This window comes from Pungitius pungitius, chromosome 1 (genome assembly GCF_949316345.1).
Source record: "Pungitius pungitius chromosome 1, fPunPun2.1, whole genome shotgun sequence".
Lineage (NCBI taxonomy): Eukaryota > Metazoa > Chordata > Actinopteri > Perciformes > Gasterosteidae > Pungitius > Pungitius pungitius.
This window is the reverse complement of record NC_084900.1, coordinates 10,496,928-10,514,113: the sequence shown is the minus strand read 5'-3', so window position 1 is coordinate 10,514,113 and position 17,186 is coordinate 10,496,928. Positions and strand designations below refer to the sequence as shown.

General features: G+C 41.6%; 1 protein-coding gene across 13 annotated transcripts in view; it reads right to left on the bottom strand.

Annotated features, from left to right (window-relative positions):
• nrxn2b (neurexin 2b) overlaps positions 1-17,186 on the bottom strand; it is a 493,664-nt gene that overhangs the window by 424,790 nt on the left and 51,688 nt on the right. For all 13 annotated transcript variants that reach the window (XM_037480221.2, XM_037480234.2, XM_037480230.2 and 10 more), the window contains exon 2: positions 13,112-14,448. In XM_037480221.2, the coding sequence (XP_037336118.2) occupies positions 13,112-13,814 (703 nt within the window). In that variant the 5' untranslated portion in view covers positions 13,815-14,448. The remainder of the gene's footprint in view (positions 1-13,111; positions 14,449-17,186) is intronic.

The following is a 17,186-nucleotide window of genomic DNA, read 5'->3' as shown; positions in this document are numbered from 1 at the left end:
ACATAAGACGAATACCATGAGAATATTGACATTGTTTGATTAAAAACAATGACTTTTTCTGTAGGAAAGGTAACCTTAAATTCCTTCTGTTATCTGGCGTTAGAAAATAAGAACATTCAAGACTTTCATGGGAAGTGTGTCCGCTACCATTGAACAAAGATGTTTATTTACGTCAACAATTGGCAACTCCTCGTGTAACAGGATTAATGATTCCACTTGCCATCACTACAAACAACGGCTCATGCTGAGAGGACACCTTCAAGATCAACTGGTCGATTGCAATTGACCTATTGGGCACCCCTATCCTAAAGTTACATCAGGCCTCCCTAGTGTAACTTGACATTAACTTGGAAACAGTGGAAGGTTATTTTTTTCAATCCACATGAAGATTCAATGGAGGAATCCCAGTAGTTTTTCATCCAGGGAACCAGTGTGATGCTAATTTACCGGATGGCCTACACAATACTCCCCGTAGCAATCAATGCAAACAGCTGTGTGCTGATCATGTATATATGGTCACTATTAAAGCCTTCTGACTGCATGTCTACATGTGACTTTGCACAGATATACAAAGTTAGATGGAGTCACCTGTAGTGGACGATGTCACTTACAGTGGGAGCAACAGTGTGCAGTCAGCACTACCAGCAGCATTTCATGCTAGGCTTCGATCGACTGACCAGTCCAGACTGTTATTTCCGCCTTAGTGGTATTCTACCTGCTCCCATCCCTCCTGCTCGCCACCTGTGCAGTGTGACGGCACACACACACACACACACACACACACACACACACACACACACACACACACACACACACACACACACACACACACACACACACACACACACACACACACACACACACACACACACACACACACACACACACACACACACACACACACACACACACACACACACACACACACACGAAAAACAAGGCCATTTTACAGTAGTCACCCGGCGGAAGAAAAGACTGAGTAAACAAATCCTTCTGTAGCTCATGTCTTAGCAGTTTGTGCTCCGATGTTGCATGTTTTGCGTATGAATTGAGTACAAAGCTCCATTTCAATTCATATAAAACACAAAAAAAGAAAACATAATTTATATTTGAAAATCTGTTTTCACTTTAAGATTGCTCTCTCTAAAAAAAGGGCCGAATTTGGCCTCTTTGTCATGAGTAGCACAAATAAAGCACCAAATCCATCTATACCTCTATCTGCCCTTAAAAAAAGTCTCAAACACTGGAGTTCGACACTGGCATTAATATGTCGCAAATATGTCCGTGTGGTGCTGGCAGCAGAAGGGCCGAGAGCATCAGAGTGACTACCTCGTTTACCTGACCCCTGGTCGGCCCGACTACTACCCCCCATAAAAACCTAGTGGAAACTTTGTAGAGAACCCACTCTCGTGTATGAGCGGCCATCTCTCCACTATTCTGTGTTCAAAGGGAAATTACAAGGGTCAGCTTTATTGGTATTCAACAATCTCTCTCACACTCACACACACACACACACACATTGTGTAGAAGCAAGGAAAAGGGAGAGGTGGACTGTCAACGTGTAATAGACCCGATATAGTAAAGTGTTGAAATGGTCAGTGCATAGTCAAGAGTTATGCCAGGGAGAATAGCTCCAGTTACAACAGATTAATATCATTTTTAAGCTTGATCGGAGATTTGAACAGCAGGAACAATTTTCTTTAAGATTGTGATTTTTTTTATCCCCTTTTTTATCTTTCTGTCTTGTCGGTCTTGTTCTTGCCTGCATATTCAGGAGCAAAGTCTTTAACCATCCTGTTTCAATTTTACAATATTATACAATTTACAAGCTAAATAACAAGCGTTAGGGAAAGGCATTATCTTTATTGTAACCCTGCTGTAAAGATGATTTTTTTTAAAACATGGCTTAGTGGAACGCAGAGACAAGAGTTGGCAGAGGAAATGGGACTAAAAGCTGAGCTCATTGTAAAAACTTGGCATGAACTGTTGGTATAACAAGATTAACAGTATTTTCTCACAAACTGTGTTCCCTGCATTTACAGTGAAATCCTGTAATTCCTCACATCCAGGATGACCTCTAGTCTGATTCTACCAGTTGGTCTAAATTACCCCTTTGAAATAGACCTACACAGGGGAGATGATAAAAGGTCAAGATCACCCACACACACTGCTTTAAGTATTGTATTAAAAATGAGTGTACTAGATGTTCTTTTCAGGCTCCGATAGTCATAAAGCCCTTAAATTAGAAGACTGAGTCAATATTTATCTTCCCTGCTCAACTTGTGAGCAGTCACGCCAGAGGAGGTGTGTCAATGTGTTTGTGTGTTTATGGTAATGTGTGATTAAGTCCTTTCGCTGAGGTGGATGGCTGTGAATAAATGCACTGCTACGTTATGACTGCTGCAAAACCATGGGGAGAAAAAGGAATAATCATCTCATAAAGTAGGAATACAGTCAGTTACCTTGCATTAGTATAATTGTATGGATGCTGATGAAACTGAAAACAGTCAATATGGCCTTAGTTATGGTAGTGGGCAAACTGGATGTAGAGAGGAGAAAAGTGAAACCCCAGCTGGTGGATTTCTTTTTGGTAGGCCAGCCAGTTAGTTTCAGTAAACATGTCAGAATGATTCAATGCAAAAAAGGGTATCAAACACGCATTATTATATGCAGTTAAATATTTAACATTTATTCCAACAGTTTAACATAAGGACATCTTATTCAAACAATTAAGTATATCTATATATATACAATTATCTACCTAGACTAGCCATCAAAGATATAAGCTGCTTCTAAATGTGTTTGCCAATTTTGTCCCCAGTGCTGCCAAACTTATGTCCATCTGTCCTCCAATTAGACAAAATCTTAAAATTAAAAAGCTTATTTAAATTAAATTCGTCACATTTAGCTTTTGGTCCAGGTCCGCTAGGGCAGTGTTTCTCAACTGGCCTTTGCATGGGAAAAAAAAAAAAAAAATTCATCCTGTGCTTCAAATACTTCAAATCATAAGACGACATTAACTTCTTATAGAAACTGTAAGCACTCTCTAGCAGAGGACAGACCCTTCTGATTGGAGTGACAAACTGACCGTCTTTTAACCCTCTTAATCCAAAGCCTTTCTCCGGCGACTGAAAGTGACATGGAGGATTGAAATTACCGTAACTCCTTAACTATTTGCGGCATCAAGGTAATTCCAACAGATTCTGAAAGCTGAGAAATTGCCGTAAAAAGAAAGTGTAGTAATAAAAGTATTTTTTGTTTTGGGGCATTTATTTTGCTGTCTTTTTAGCCTTTAGCTTCTACTACTCATTTCCTGTTAAGACAGGCTGTCCAGTCCATCCTCTCCTAGAGAGGCCTTACCCTTTCCATAAGAAGTTAATGTTGTGTTTTATGATTTGTTGAACTGTTTCCGTATTTGCCACCGTGTTTTCCTATTATGCCGTTGTGATTTGCACTTCAGGGCCACCGTACAAAACCGCAGAACCAGACAAATAGTGTCAGATTATCAGAGATCTTTGAGCCTAGTTATTTCATTTATAAAATGCTGAAGCAAATTTGAAATGAAGCACAAGTTTTATCCTCAAGGTTGTCAAGTCTCACTCAGTGACGAGACGGGAGAGCTCTGATGAGCCACAAGCACAAACAGCTTGCAGCTTGAGTGACGGCAGTGCACCAGCAGGCACATCAGCAATCAGACCTCATTTCCTCGTAATTTGGTGTCGCCGGAGCTGTATTACCTCCATAGGTGGTCCCGTCTGTTTGGGAGGCTAAATAAATGTCACAGAATCAGCCCAGATCACAGGTGATCCATAAAAGTAATAAGAAATGCCATCCTGTTGGTGCAGATATCGGCAGTGATTCAATCGCTGCTCCTTTAGGTAGCCCAATTTGAGTCCTGCATGCTCTGATCAAGGTCTCTCCCATGCATACCTGAGAGCAGTGCAGGGCACTTTGTCTGTACTGACGGTGGCTCAAGTTGGGGCTAAGGGGCAAGATGGGAGGCATAAGGATCCGCTCTTCTCCATATCAATAATGCCCCTTCTACGGTAGCAGGCATTTTGGGTTCGCGGATAAAGGGGGGTAGCAGTCCCCTCTAAAGCTCAGCTGACTGCTGTGTGATTGAAGTTGAATCCCAGAAGGATTCAGGAACGGTGAGGGTTTTCTCGCTGTGTCACCACTTCTGTGTATTGCGGTGGTCAGAATACTCTTTCATGCCTTTTTCAATCTGCTGTATGTTCCCCACAACGTTTCCTCGGTGTTCTAATTTTTTATAACTCAATGCACAAACAAATTGTCCAGGTGAGGTCCACAGGGGCTCTGCTGATGAGTTGTAAATATCTCTTATCAGTCTTAATACAGCCATACAGTCATTTTCACCAGCAGCTTGGGGTTACAGAGCTAAACCGATCGACTAGGATCTACATTTCACAGCTACTGTTCTGGTCTAGACTGAAACAGTAGTTTATTTAAGTCGGTATGTGGAGCACACTACAACATCCCAAAAGCTATAAAAGAGTCAACTTTACAGAGACTGATTTTCTTGAGTTGTTGGGCCAATCGTTTGTCCTACAGATAAGCCACAAAGGGATAGCATGTGACATGTGAGCAGGACCCTTCGCTCTTTTCAACCTGTAGAGTGACAGCAGGGGTAGAGAGCAAGCTTTAATTGCATGTGACAGCCGTTCAGGCAGGCAGAGACCTTCAAGTCAGTAACCACTCACCTGAGAAAAGGGGTGAGAAAGGCAGTGGGCGAAAACCGTGTGATTGACACCCTCCCTGGAAGCTATTTGCCTGTTTGCACCAGACCAAACCTTTGCATCATACCAGTCAAAATAAATACGTTTTGAGCAGCTCTGCAGTCGGCGGTTCCTTTGACTCAGGCAACTTAACCTCAGACTTTAATCCATTAATGCTTGTTTTTAGCTTCTGCAAGAAGTACTGACACTGAGCAAAAGAAGGGAGGAATTAGGGGATTTTGGTCTTAAAGAAGTCTCATTGGGAGCAGTTATTTGCAGAATTTTCTTTTATGAAACATAGACAAGGTCTCCCTTCTCAAAAAGAAAAACTGTACCGTCAAGCAGCAAAAAGATAACCTAGTAAAAGAGCGAGAGCTGGATGTCTATAGCTCTACCTCCTTCGATCAACGGAAGGTTGATATTAGGCTTTCTAGGGAACTTGATCCCTTTTCCTGTGAACTTGTTAAAACCTGTATAAATAGACAATGTAAAAACTAAGTAGAGGTAAAAAAATATATATATTTTGCTCTGTATCGAGGGATCAGCTCTACCAAAGTGTACTTTACTAATATAAGTAGTTCATTAGAAGTGTAATAGAAGAATCGACTGTGGTGAGAAGGTTATCAGAGAGATGAATGACCTCATAGCTCTTTAAAGGCTACATTTTAATTTAGTGTATACATTACAATGTGCATTTTTATTACCTGACAGCTCACAGAGACTGTAGGGAAGGTGTTGAGCTGCTTGTGCACAGAGAATGGTTCTGTAATTCAGTGCCATTACTGCTTATAATAATGACATTTTTGATGGAAATACACATGACGGTATGCCACTCGATATTCTGTTATTGTAGATTTTGTTTTTAAATCCTAACAGTCTTTAGTTGTATACTTTATTATATTTCATCTTAATTTAGTTTTTTTCTATCTTTATAATTATTAGTCCTATGTATATTGTCCAAATGAATAGCTACTCTCTACAGTGCACTAATAAGCACTTTAATCTTTAAACTGTCTTTACCTATTTTACTGCTTTCAGTTGAGGGGAAAATTCCAATACACTGAAGTGAAATACACTCACCGGCCACTTTATTAGGTACCCCATGCTAGTAACGGGTTGGACCCCCTTTTGCCTTCAGAACTGCCTCAATTCTTCGTGGCATAGATTCAACAAGGTGCTGGAAGCATTCCTCAGGGAGTTTGGTCCATATTGACATGATGGCATCACACAGTTGCCGCAGATTTGTCGGCTGCACATCCATGATGCGAATCTCCCGTTCCACCACATCCCAAAGATGCTCTATTGGATTGAGATCTGGTGATTGTGGAGGCCATTTGAGTACAGCGAACTCATTGTCATGTTCAAGAAACCAGTCTGAGATGATTCCAGCTTTATGACATGGCGCTTTATCCTGCTGAAAGTAGCCATCAGAAGTTGGGTACATTGTGGTCATAAAGGGATGGACATGGTCAGCAACAATACTCAGGTAGGCTGTGGCGTTGCAACGATGCTCAATTGGTACCAAGGGGCCCAAAGAGTGCCAAGAAAATATTCCCCACACCATGACACCACCACCACCAGCCTGAACCGTTGATACAAGGCAGGATGGATCCATGCTTTCATGTTGTAGACGCCAAATTCTGACCCTACCATCCGAATGTCGCAGCAGAAATCGAGACTCATCAGACCAGGCAACGTTTTTCCAATCTTCTATTGTCCAATTTCGATGAGCTTGTGCAAATTGTAGCCTCAGTTTCCTGTTCTTAGCTGAAAGGAGTGGCACCCGGTGTGGTCTTCTGCTGCTGTAGCCCATCTGCCTCAAAGTTCGACGTACTGTGCATTCAGAGATGCTCTTATGCCCACCTTGGTTGTAACGGGTGGTTATTTGAGTCACTGTTGCCCTTCTATCAGCTCGAACCAGTCTGGCCATTCTCCTCTGACCTCTGGCATCAACAAGGCATTTCCGCCCACAGAACTGCCGCTCACTGGATGTTTTTTCTTTTTCGGACCATTCTCTGTAAACCCTAGAGATGGTTGTGCGTGAAAATCCCAGTAGATTAGCAGTTTCTGAAATACTCAGACCAGCCCTTCTGGCACCAACAATCATGCCACGTTCAAAGTCACTCAAATCACCTTTCTTCCCCATACTGATGCTCGGTTTGAACTGCAGGAGATTGTCTTGACAATGTCTACATGCCTAAATGCACTGAGTTGCCGCCATGTGATTGGCTGCTTAGAAATTAAGTGTTAACGAGCAGTTGGACAGGTGTACCTAATAAAGTGGCCGGTGAGATGTCGGTCTTCCAATCTGAGGGAAATGCTAGAGGAAAGGAGGGTAAGAGCCATACTGATAGAAAGGTAACCACAGTTACTTTACAAACACCACGTCCCAACAGCACGGTAGCAGCAGAGCTGTAACACAACAGCTTTGATGAACACCAACCAAGTCTCAGCCATCAGATCCAGTAGAGACTTGACGCATGGAAGGCTTCATTAGACTTCATCAGCACAGGGCTGGTAAAGGCAAAGAGACGAGGCTTGGATTCTGTCAGCCTCTGTCGTCACAAGCCAACGTGTTGCTGATGAGGTAATCTGTGGAAGCTCTTCAGGCAGCCAAACGGGGGACAGCCCCCTCATTAGCACTATGTATTTACGTATCATTGAGAATATAATTTTCAAGCAGTGACCACACCCCCTCTCCCGAGCTGTCCCAACTCTTTCCATCAGTGGTTGTCAGTGGGGAGATAGCACACTTATCGCCATGATGAACGACTCTGTGGCGTCCTCTGCTCTTTGCCCCAGCCCTGTTCTATTACGGTGCTACCCCATCTGTATCTATCTAAATCCCTCGTCCTGCCACATTAAAGTCCCATCTGGGGACATTTTAAGTGATGTGTATAGCATATCCTACCAACATCCATAAAGGAAACTGTCGCATTAAATATTTTCATGCCATCAAGGTAGACTTTTTTGAAAATTAGCTGGAATGCTTTATTTTCCAAAGGAATATTAGGTTACAGCAAAACTGCTCTCCTTTCAGTGTAAAAAGCAGCTAACGCTCTTGGGATTACAAACAAAGCCATAGGATGAACTGAAAGAAAAGCCAATAGGTGATAATGCATGTCTCAAAGAACAACAGGTTCAAGGGACATTAAGACATAAGCTAAATAGTGATCAAATGGTTGGTGTAAAAAGATTAGTTTAAATACGCTGCGGACATTTTTAAACACACATTTTTGATGTTTTATTTTATGCTGACTTAAAAACATCTGGCCGGGGACAGCAAATTGCAAATTAGCCTCTCTGGCTAATTCTGGCTCACTTACAGTACACCTGTTATTTAGTGTGCATTGTTCCTGCAAAATAAATTAATACATTTCAGTATATATTTTAACTTGATAATATGTTTATAAATATTGATGTCATTACGCTTTATCGACACAAAATAGAAAATAGGACATTTGAGCTTTTCTGTGCCATTGCTTGAGAAGATGTTAAATCTATAAGCATTTCTAGCTAAAACGTGAACATTTTATTCAGGAATCAGTTATAGCCATAATATGTCAGACATACATGGAATTTTACTTGGTGGTTGGTGCATGACAGCAGACAATGGACAACAGAGAACGTAGTATAGAAGATGGTATTCTGATGTTGAGAATAATCAGTATACCATCTAATATAAGTAAAATATTCACTAATATAAGTAAAATGTTCACGTTTTAGATAGAAATGCTCAGTCATCAATGCATCCCAGGTTACACTCCCAGGTATTATGGTAAATATACCATCTCATCTGACCATGCCAGACGGCGGCCGTGGGGGTTCCCAATAATCAGGGTCCGGCTTGTTAACTGCAGGGCCATGGTCTGGACTTGTATAAAAAGTGATGATGAAAAGTGAATTGTAGAGGAGTAGGCAATAATGAGCCAAGCAGCTGTTTACTTATCTATAGAGTGCTACTAAGTAGAAAAGAGGTGTTGCAGCAAACCTCTTCCACATCACAACAGTGATACAGCTTTTATTTAAAACGGACAGCAAATGTGGAAAAATATCATCCAATGTTCTGCCAAAAGTAGTTTACTATCAAAAGCTAACTTATTTACTGTTGCACAATAATTTCAAATGGAAGGATTTATGAAAATAATCACAATAGACTATAACAAGAAAAATTAGCATTTATAATTTGTGTTTCTTTAAGCAGAGGGATTTAAATGGCATTTGAAAGCCTTGTATTAGGGCTGCACAGTTAATCAAATTTTAACCGCAACCACGATTTGGGCTGCCTCAAATTAAATGAGCCTGACCGTCAGAGATATTGACGTTTACAAATGGGTGCTCTGCTACATATCAAGTGCTTCCTACACTAAAAGTCAGCCAACCAACCACCAGAGGGACAAACAAGGTGGGAGGAGTCATGCACGCACCCTGCAGAGGCAGCCACAGAGAAAGCTCTGTCGGCAGTGGATTCTGTATTAGCGTAAAGACAGACAACAGAACAGAGAGCAGACTACACGGTAAATCAAATGTCAGGAGCAGAAGGCGGGGAGCTAGTCGCTCAAAAAGGATCATTATCCTTTTTCTGGAAGCTTTTTGGATTGAGGGCAAGTGATGTTAACCGATAACAAAGCGTAGGCTATGCACAGGAAGATTTAGAGTTGTGTCTGATTTTTCAGGCGGTTTATACGGCAAAGTATGACAAATGCATTAGGGCCAAAGCTAAGTTACCTCACTGACTCATTCTGGAGGACTGAAGTTCAGACAATTCATAGTTTTTAGAGTAAATAAATTTATTAGTATCATAGCAGTCGTCTTCAAAAATGCATTTAACCTTTATTTACCCTGACATGAGAGCTCTTAACTGTGTCTGCCCACATTGCCATTTGGGGTTCATCAGAGAACAAAGCCAGGGTCAGCATTAATTATAAAAAACAATAGCCCACAGAGACCCAGAGTGGCTTTAATTACAACCTCAAATGGAAAAAGACCTGCCCATAACTACCTCATAATGCAAGCCACTAGGGACAAAATCAATGATTATAGCAGGAAAGGGGCACCCACCCACATTTATTACATTAGGGCAGTTTAAGGCACCATGTGTGTTTGCTTCTCGGTAAGCCTATGTACTATTTGAGAGTCGGAATATGATGTAAAAAAATAATCACCTTGAACCTTCCTCTTAACGTGGGTGACATTAACATAAAGGATCCAAAGAAAAGAATGCTGAAGCCCGTCTGTACCACCCATGTGATGACCGGTGCTAACAGCTGTGTGGGATCAATTGGATCAAATGAGCAGTAGACACTGACTTGACATGTATTGGAGAATGCACCACGTGGTTAAGATCACAAAATTCAAGTCTGGCTCTTTTCCGTACCCTCCCTGCTCAAGACACACTTGAAAAGCAACTTCTTTGTGTGGGAATCTTCTCCCGGTAAGCTCTCATGTGTACATCAAAGCATGCCGTCTCCAAAACCCTTTATGCATGAGCCTACAGCAGCCAACAGCAAAGGAGACAATTGGAGAGAAGCAACCGTTTCTCTAATCACTGCTTACTACAGTCATCTCCAACTTATTTCACTTAATGTTGATTATTTGTTATTCATTTTCATTAATAACTAGACTTTATTCCCCAGATGAATATATTGTTGTACAACATAGCAGTCATGGTTATATGACTGTAGCATCTAAAAATCCTCTCAATATACTTTGAGTTGCCAGTTAGAGTGAATTTTATGCCAGGCCAGTTGTGGTTATCAGCTTCCAATGGCGTTTGGATTTAGGTATAATTTGACATATAGTGGTGGTATAGTGGTATATTTTCAAGTATTCAATATATCAACCTCTTTTCTCTTTTGCTGTTTTTCTTCTGATGACTGCTATCTTTTCCTTGTGGGGCAATTATGTTCAACGGTCTTGTCAATTAAACACTTTATTCCTGTAAAACCTCATTAGCTGTTGTTTTGGTTGGTCTAATCAGTGCTTCTTTAACATCCACATGTTAACCAACCGTTCTGAATTGTTCATATTCACAGTTTCTCTGCTAGTTTGGAGGAATACATAATGCACGGCCATGCTTGAATTGTTTGACTCATTTAGGAAATACATTCCATCAAAGCATTATTTTACTTTACTTCTTAACCATGCTGCATGCTAGTTGTCATTTCCAAATTTCACAAGATGTTAACATATATTATATAAAGTATATAATATATAAGTATATGAATATAATACGTAAATATGCTCCAAAAAAAACATATCCCTCTAGATACATTTTTCCTTGTTTAGAGGGGTGATGATGTCCTAACATAGGCATTTTAAACGTCATTCAAAAAGGTCAATAGAGGCTATTGTCGAAAATACTATGACGTCTCATTAACTGAAAATGTTGCCCTCTTCCTCTCTGAAGGGCTCTGGAAGCAGACCTTTAAAGAATAAGCTATGACGTGGCCCCTTTAGCACAGCGCTAACACCGCGAGACATTGATGTGTCAGTTCAGCCATCTTAAGAGTCTTAGGAGACAGACCTTTTAATTCCCACCGTCATGCTACATAAAAGGAATGAATACATCGCTGCAATGGCAGTCGGCCATAATGACCCAATTAACAGCACTCAATCCCAGGAACATCTGAGGATAAATGAACACTGAACAAATTAATGTCTTTATGCTTGCCCTTTCCATTTCTCACTGCCGATCCCCGTCTCCCCGCTATCTGAATTCTCTTTTACTCTGTCCATTTCAAAAGAACCAATGTTTCCTGCATTCACTGTAGCACCGCATTAGAATTCTGCTCTGCATCGAGCCAACGGACAGGCGGCACTATCTGCTTCCAGATTAAGAGAGAGAAAGCTTGACAAATTAAAGTAGCTGACCAAAATGAGATGGAATATATATATATATATATATATATACACACACACCAAAAATGAAGGCTTTTGTTTTTGAATGGCTCCTTCAGAGGGAAGACAACAAAACAATACAGCTTCTAGCATTGTTTAAGACTTTGCTTGACTTTCTACTTCAAAACCCCTGAAAGGCTTTGATATAAATCATGGAAGCAATTTGATTTCTTTATTTATTACTTCTTACTTTATCAAAAAGAACGTTTAACAAAATATTGTGTTGGCAAGATAAGCTTTAAAGATGCTGAAAAAGATCATCTAAAAGCAGTAGTTTAAACAATTGACGCATGGACTACTTTTCCAGCAGTTATCTATCGCTTGGATATCCAGTAATTACAAGTAATTTTATCACACTAGACAAAGTAAGAGCTGGAGAGTGTACTGTCTGTTATGGATTATGTATCCTCATCCTCAACATCATTAATATATTTTGTATGAGAGAGTATTGGATCAACCCCATCCCAAAAATAAATGATCAAGATGGAACGAGCAATTTCAGATGGCCGAATAGAGAATTCAGAAGCAAGGTGTGGAGATGACTAAAGTTTGAAAGAGAGAAGGGAGATAACTGCAAGGGGAGGACAGGCAGGAGCAGAAAGTGCTGACAGCGGGTAAAGGTGAAAGAGATAAGTGGAGTAGGGGAGTGAACTGTGGAGGGAGGTGACGAGTGATGGAAAGCCTAGATAGCCTTCAGAAGAGAAGGTATGAGGTGGGTGAAGGAAAGGCTGCGGAAAGAAGAGAAACATCAAGACAGATGAACGTACAGCCGAGAAAAAACAAAGTTGATATGGAAATGGGACGTGTCTGTGAAGGGAGGGGAGCCAGAAGTGTAAAACAGAACAGAGTTGTCATGAGCTGACAGCAAAAGAGCACATTGCAGGAGCAAACCAAGGGAGGAGCAGGGTGTACACCTGAGACAATCGGCCATTCAATACTCTGAATATGCCTGGGTTTTTCTAGAACAATCTTTAACATCAAAGGAGCTAAATATATAATCAAAGGTGTGCCTGTGCAAAGTCTACATCACACAATTCATAAGAAAGTGTTCATGTAATGACATTTGTTTTTTAAAACAATCATGACAGAACACTGAAAATAGCAACATGGCTGCCTTTTAAGTGAGCACTTTGTCCCTCTCATCCCTCACTGGGTCCACAGCTTAACCATTAAACCCCTAATGCCTAAAACCAAAGAAAACAGACAGACCGAAAACAGGTGTGCCATCACTGAAAGATACCTAGAAAAGGTCAAGATGACAATTTTCATGTACAATGCATTCACGTCAAAACTGTTTGGCTCGCAATTTCACATACCTCAGATCAGTTGAGGTTTGAGAGTGAATTAAAAAAGTGAGTAACAAAGCAAACATGGGATAATTCAACCTGCGGCAGGTATATTCTAGTTCTACCGTGCCCAGGGTACAGCACAAGAAAGAGCAAATGAAGAGCAGGTGCAATGTGATGGTTCCTTACCTTCCTTGCAGTACTTCCCCTTGAAGCGAGTGTGGGTGCAGTCACAGTGAACTTCTCCATACTGAATAGAGCAAAACCCTCCATTGAAGCACGGGTTCTGCTTGGTGCACAGGTACTCCAGGTCGCTCTGAATGCCTTGGCTGTTTAACAAAGTGGGGGGCGTCTCACCCACCTTCAGGTTGGAGATCAAGCCCTGGAAAGGGGGCTCGTACTTCACCGTGCTAGAAGTCAGAGCCGAGAGGCGCACATCCGGTGGGATCCCGCCCACAAATAGGTCACTGACCACTGCCATCTCCTTTCTTTTGGACTTGACCTCAGCCACTTTCGTCTCACCATCTACCATGAGGAGGGTCTCACGGAAGTTGCGGGTGAGCAGGACCATGTGCCAGCGGTCATCATTCACCCGTGTCTCCATGTGCAGCGTGGCCGGCTCGGCACAGTGTATGGCAAAGCGCAACTGGAGGCGGCCGCCAGCGATCAGAAGCTCCAAGAAGTCACAGTTGCCACCATCATCCAGGTAAAGCACCAAGGCTTTGCTGATGTTGGTCTTGATACTGAAGCTCAGCTCGCCCACTGATCCAGCTTCCCAGCGTCCGTAGCGGGCCCACTGGCCAGGCGCCCCACCAAATTCTAGCATCTTCACTGTTGTGAGCACGCTGAAGAGGGCCAAAGGCCAACTCAGGAATCTTAACCCCCTTGTCATGCTCCCAAGTTTCCTCAGCTTTACTTGATGGCTTACAGGTGTAATGAACCCCAAATGGGTGGCAGATTTTAAATGTAAATAAGTGTATTAAATCACTTAACTGGAATACCAAGCTCACAGCCCGAAGTAACCCTCAGAGACCCAATGCCAATTTTCTTGACAAGTCAGCAGTTTTTTCTTTTCTGTAGTGCTTTAATTTCTTTCCTTATCCTGACTCTCTTCTTTTTCTCCCCATCAGTTGGTGCCTCTGGTACTTGCAGGAAAGGAACGAGGAATTGCACGAGAGTGTAAAACAGGGGAGGATATGATTATTTCAAAAGCCCCTTGGTCGATCCCAGACTGAAAATAGAATCTTTGTCTTTAGAATCCAGATCTCAGTTCAGTTTCCAGGACATTTGAGCTGCCACCAAAAGCTTGGAGGGGGAGAGTTATTAGATTGTGATATTTTTTTTACGGGAACGGGAGTGAAGGAGCGCAAAAGTGAGTGAGTAGACAGTATCAAAGCTTGCTGGTGTCTACTGGAGTACACGATGCTTTCATGGTTGTTTTGTAAAACCCATTCTTCTCTTGTACCTTGAGGACTACACTGCTTTATGCAGGAATGGGTCCCATCATTATGGTGGCAAGTCGGGATCTGAAAGAAATACAAAAAGAATAGATGTGAATTACATGCAAACATGTTCCTGTGCATTAGTATCAACCATACAAAAAAAATATCAGCAGTTATTCCTTTTCACATGCTACTTAATCTCATCTTTTTTGCCCTTAGTTTCATTTTGTCTGCAGTTGTAGACACCATTTACTTTCTATAAAAATCCCTTAGCTCTTTTCCTTTGAAAGCTGACAGAAAGCTGGGAAAAAAAGCAATAAATAATCTTTCTACATTTTTTCATAGCTCCATACCTCCCAGAGGGCCCAGAGAGATATGACTTGAAATATGAATGTCTCATTTCGTCTGCTCACTCTGTGATGCCGATGGATATGTCAAGTAATGTGCTGAACCTTAACATAAGGGTTTCGTATGCAGTGAAGATAGCCGTCATCCGTACACATCAGCAAGAGTGTATTGATAAATCACTTTCTTCCACTGTGGCACACGCACTATGAACATAAATATGCAAACACACGGTTAAATCCAACGTGATTCAGGGTAGAGTGCGGCAGAGTCGATAGCTGTCTGAATAGCCAGTCTCGACCCCGGGGCTGGGCCCAATCCCTCGCCATTAGTTCTTGAGTGAGATCTAATTTCCATCACAGTTTACAATTAAAGCCACGCTCAGCCCTGTCCATGCTCCCCACTGCCATCCTGCTCGTCACAGAGTGACAGCAGGGATGAAGCGAGCATGCAAGCAGACAGAGGGAGAAAGAAAGGCAGACGGGTGAAGCTCAATACTGGTACAGTAGAGAAAAACAAAAGTGGGAAGAAAAACAAATTGATGATGAATGATTTTTCTTCAGGTTCGGCCATGGAGACTCATTTGATGGGCTAACGGCCATTGACTGAGAACATGGGTCTTGCATCATACCAAAAGTCTAAATAAAAACTGGACTTTGACCACAGTATTCTGCTCAACTGTGTTTGCAAGTGGATATTTGTGATAGATGAGCAATGCTTTCCCTAGATATTGCTCAACAAGAATGAAGTGGACGTGAAGTCACAGCGACCTGGACCTTTGACCTCAAAAAACGCAAACAAATCCAAGTATATTCCAACCAGGTGTAATGTCACACAATACCCATTCCTCACATAATCTCATGTGTACATGTTTAGAACAAAGAACACACTACTTACTTTAGGGCAGACTGGTGCTGAACCTGAGATGCGGTCGGACAAAATGTTTACCAATCTGCTTCTAGGAGTTATTAAAGCTGGGCATGTTTATCTTGCTCTCAAAGGCAAAGCTTCCTGTTGGTTTACTGCACCTTATTATACCTAAACGATGACTTTCCACCAATTTGCACACATGCGGTATACAGTTACACAAGCTAACAGCCTGCTCTTCTATACAAAAGCTAAATTACCCAACACCCACACACACAGATCATGGCATTGTTTTAATTGCCATTATGAAGATCAACAAAAACATGAATAAATCCCTGAATGCTCTGGGACCAAAATAATGTGCATTTTGTGAACAATTCCGAGAGTGTGCGCTCACTTAATCAAGCATTCTCTTAACCACATCCTAAGGGTAAATATAGTTGGAATATTCCCTGGCTAAATTGAATATTCATTGAGTTATTCCTGTATGTTGGGGACTCTGTGGAGCTACAGACAGAAGCAGTGTTTCCTGCTGCTTTCACTGTCCTGCGTTTACGAAGTTGTACAATGTTGTGTCAGTTCATCCTCTATGCATGGTGTTGCTTGCTATTATGGGGTATTGGTCAGCTCACCCGATGGTCCTATTAAATCCCAAGGACACTGAGGAAACGTAACATGCCTCAAGGGCTCAGAGGGTTTGTGTGTGTGTGTGTGTGTGTATCTGCAGGGCCTTGATTGATTTTTGCTGCATGTGCAGCGGTCGACATTAGCAATGCAACTGTCCTTCTGCAACAGTATTTTCATCTGCACTGTGTATTTGGGATTTAGTCACAGCTGGACTGCGGCATTGTTTTACAGGAGACATGTAGAATCCAACTTCGGTCCAGCTTCAAACAACAAATAAAGTAGAGGGACAACAATCTGCCTCAATTCCTTCTCCAAGATAAAGGGGCAGCTCGGGCACTTGGTAGAGTGGAAATCCAAGTCAGAAGGCTCAGTCTTAACGCAAAGGCGACCTGTGGTTCTTGGATGCATGCATAACCCCCTCTCTAATTGATGGTGCAGCTGAAGATCAGAGAGATAATGATAACAAAGGAATACAAAATAATAAAACTGATTTTGCTCACAGTGCTTGGCTGAGCTGCTTTGTGACTCGACTGGAAGAGCAGCAATGTGCCCGGTGGCCAAACTTAGACAGAAAATCTGCTCAAAATGTTTAAGAGTCTTTGGCTATACCACACTGCAGGAAAAATGCCCCGGTTTCCATTTGTGTTACCTCCCTGGTGACTGTAGTAATTCCATAGTCTGATGTTAAAAATGCTGACCAAATTTGTCAGAACATATGTATCTGTATGCTCGAATTAGTAATTAAAAAGGTACTTGACAACAAGTGCTATGTTAAATAATTTACATGTGTGCACCAACTTTAAGGAGACAATAAGATGGGGAAAGATTTTAAGAATATTTGATCACACATTGGTCACATTTTTTTCTTCACAACTAACAGTGAAGATCTAAAGCCAGAATCTGTTCACTCACAGCCCACATACATTCAAATAGTGTCTAGTTTGCATTGCTTTACTGTTGTTGTATAAAGTTGTTCATGTTAG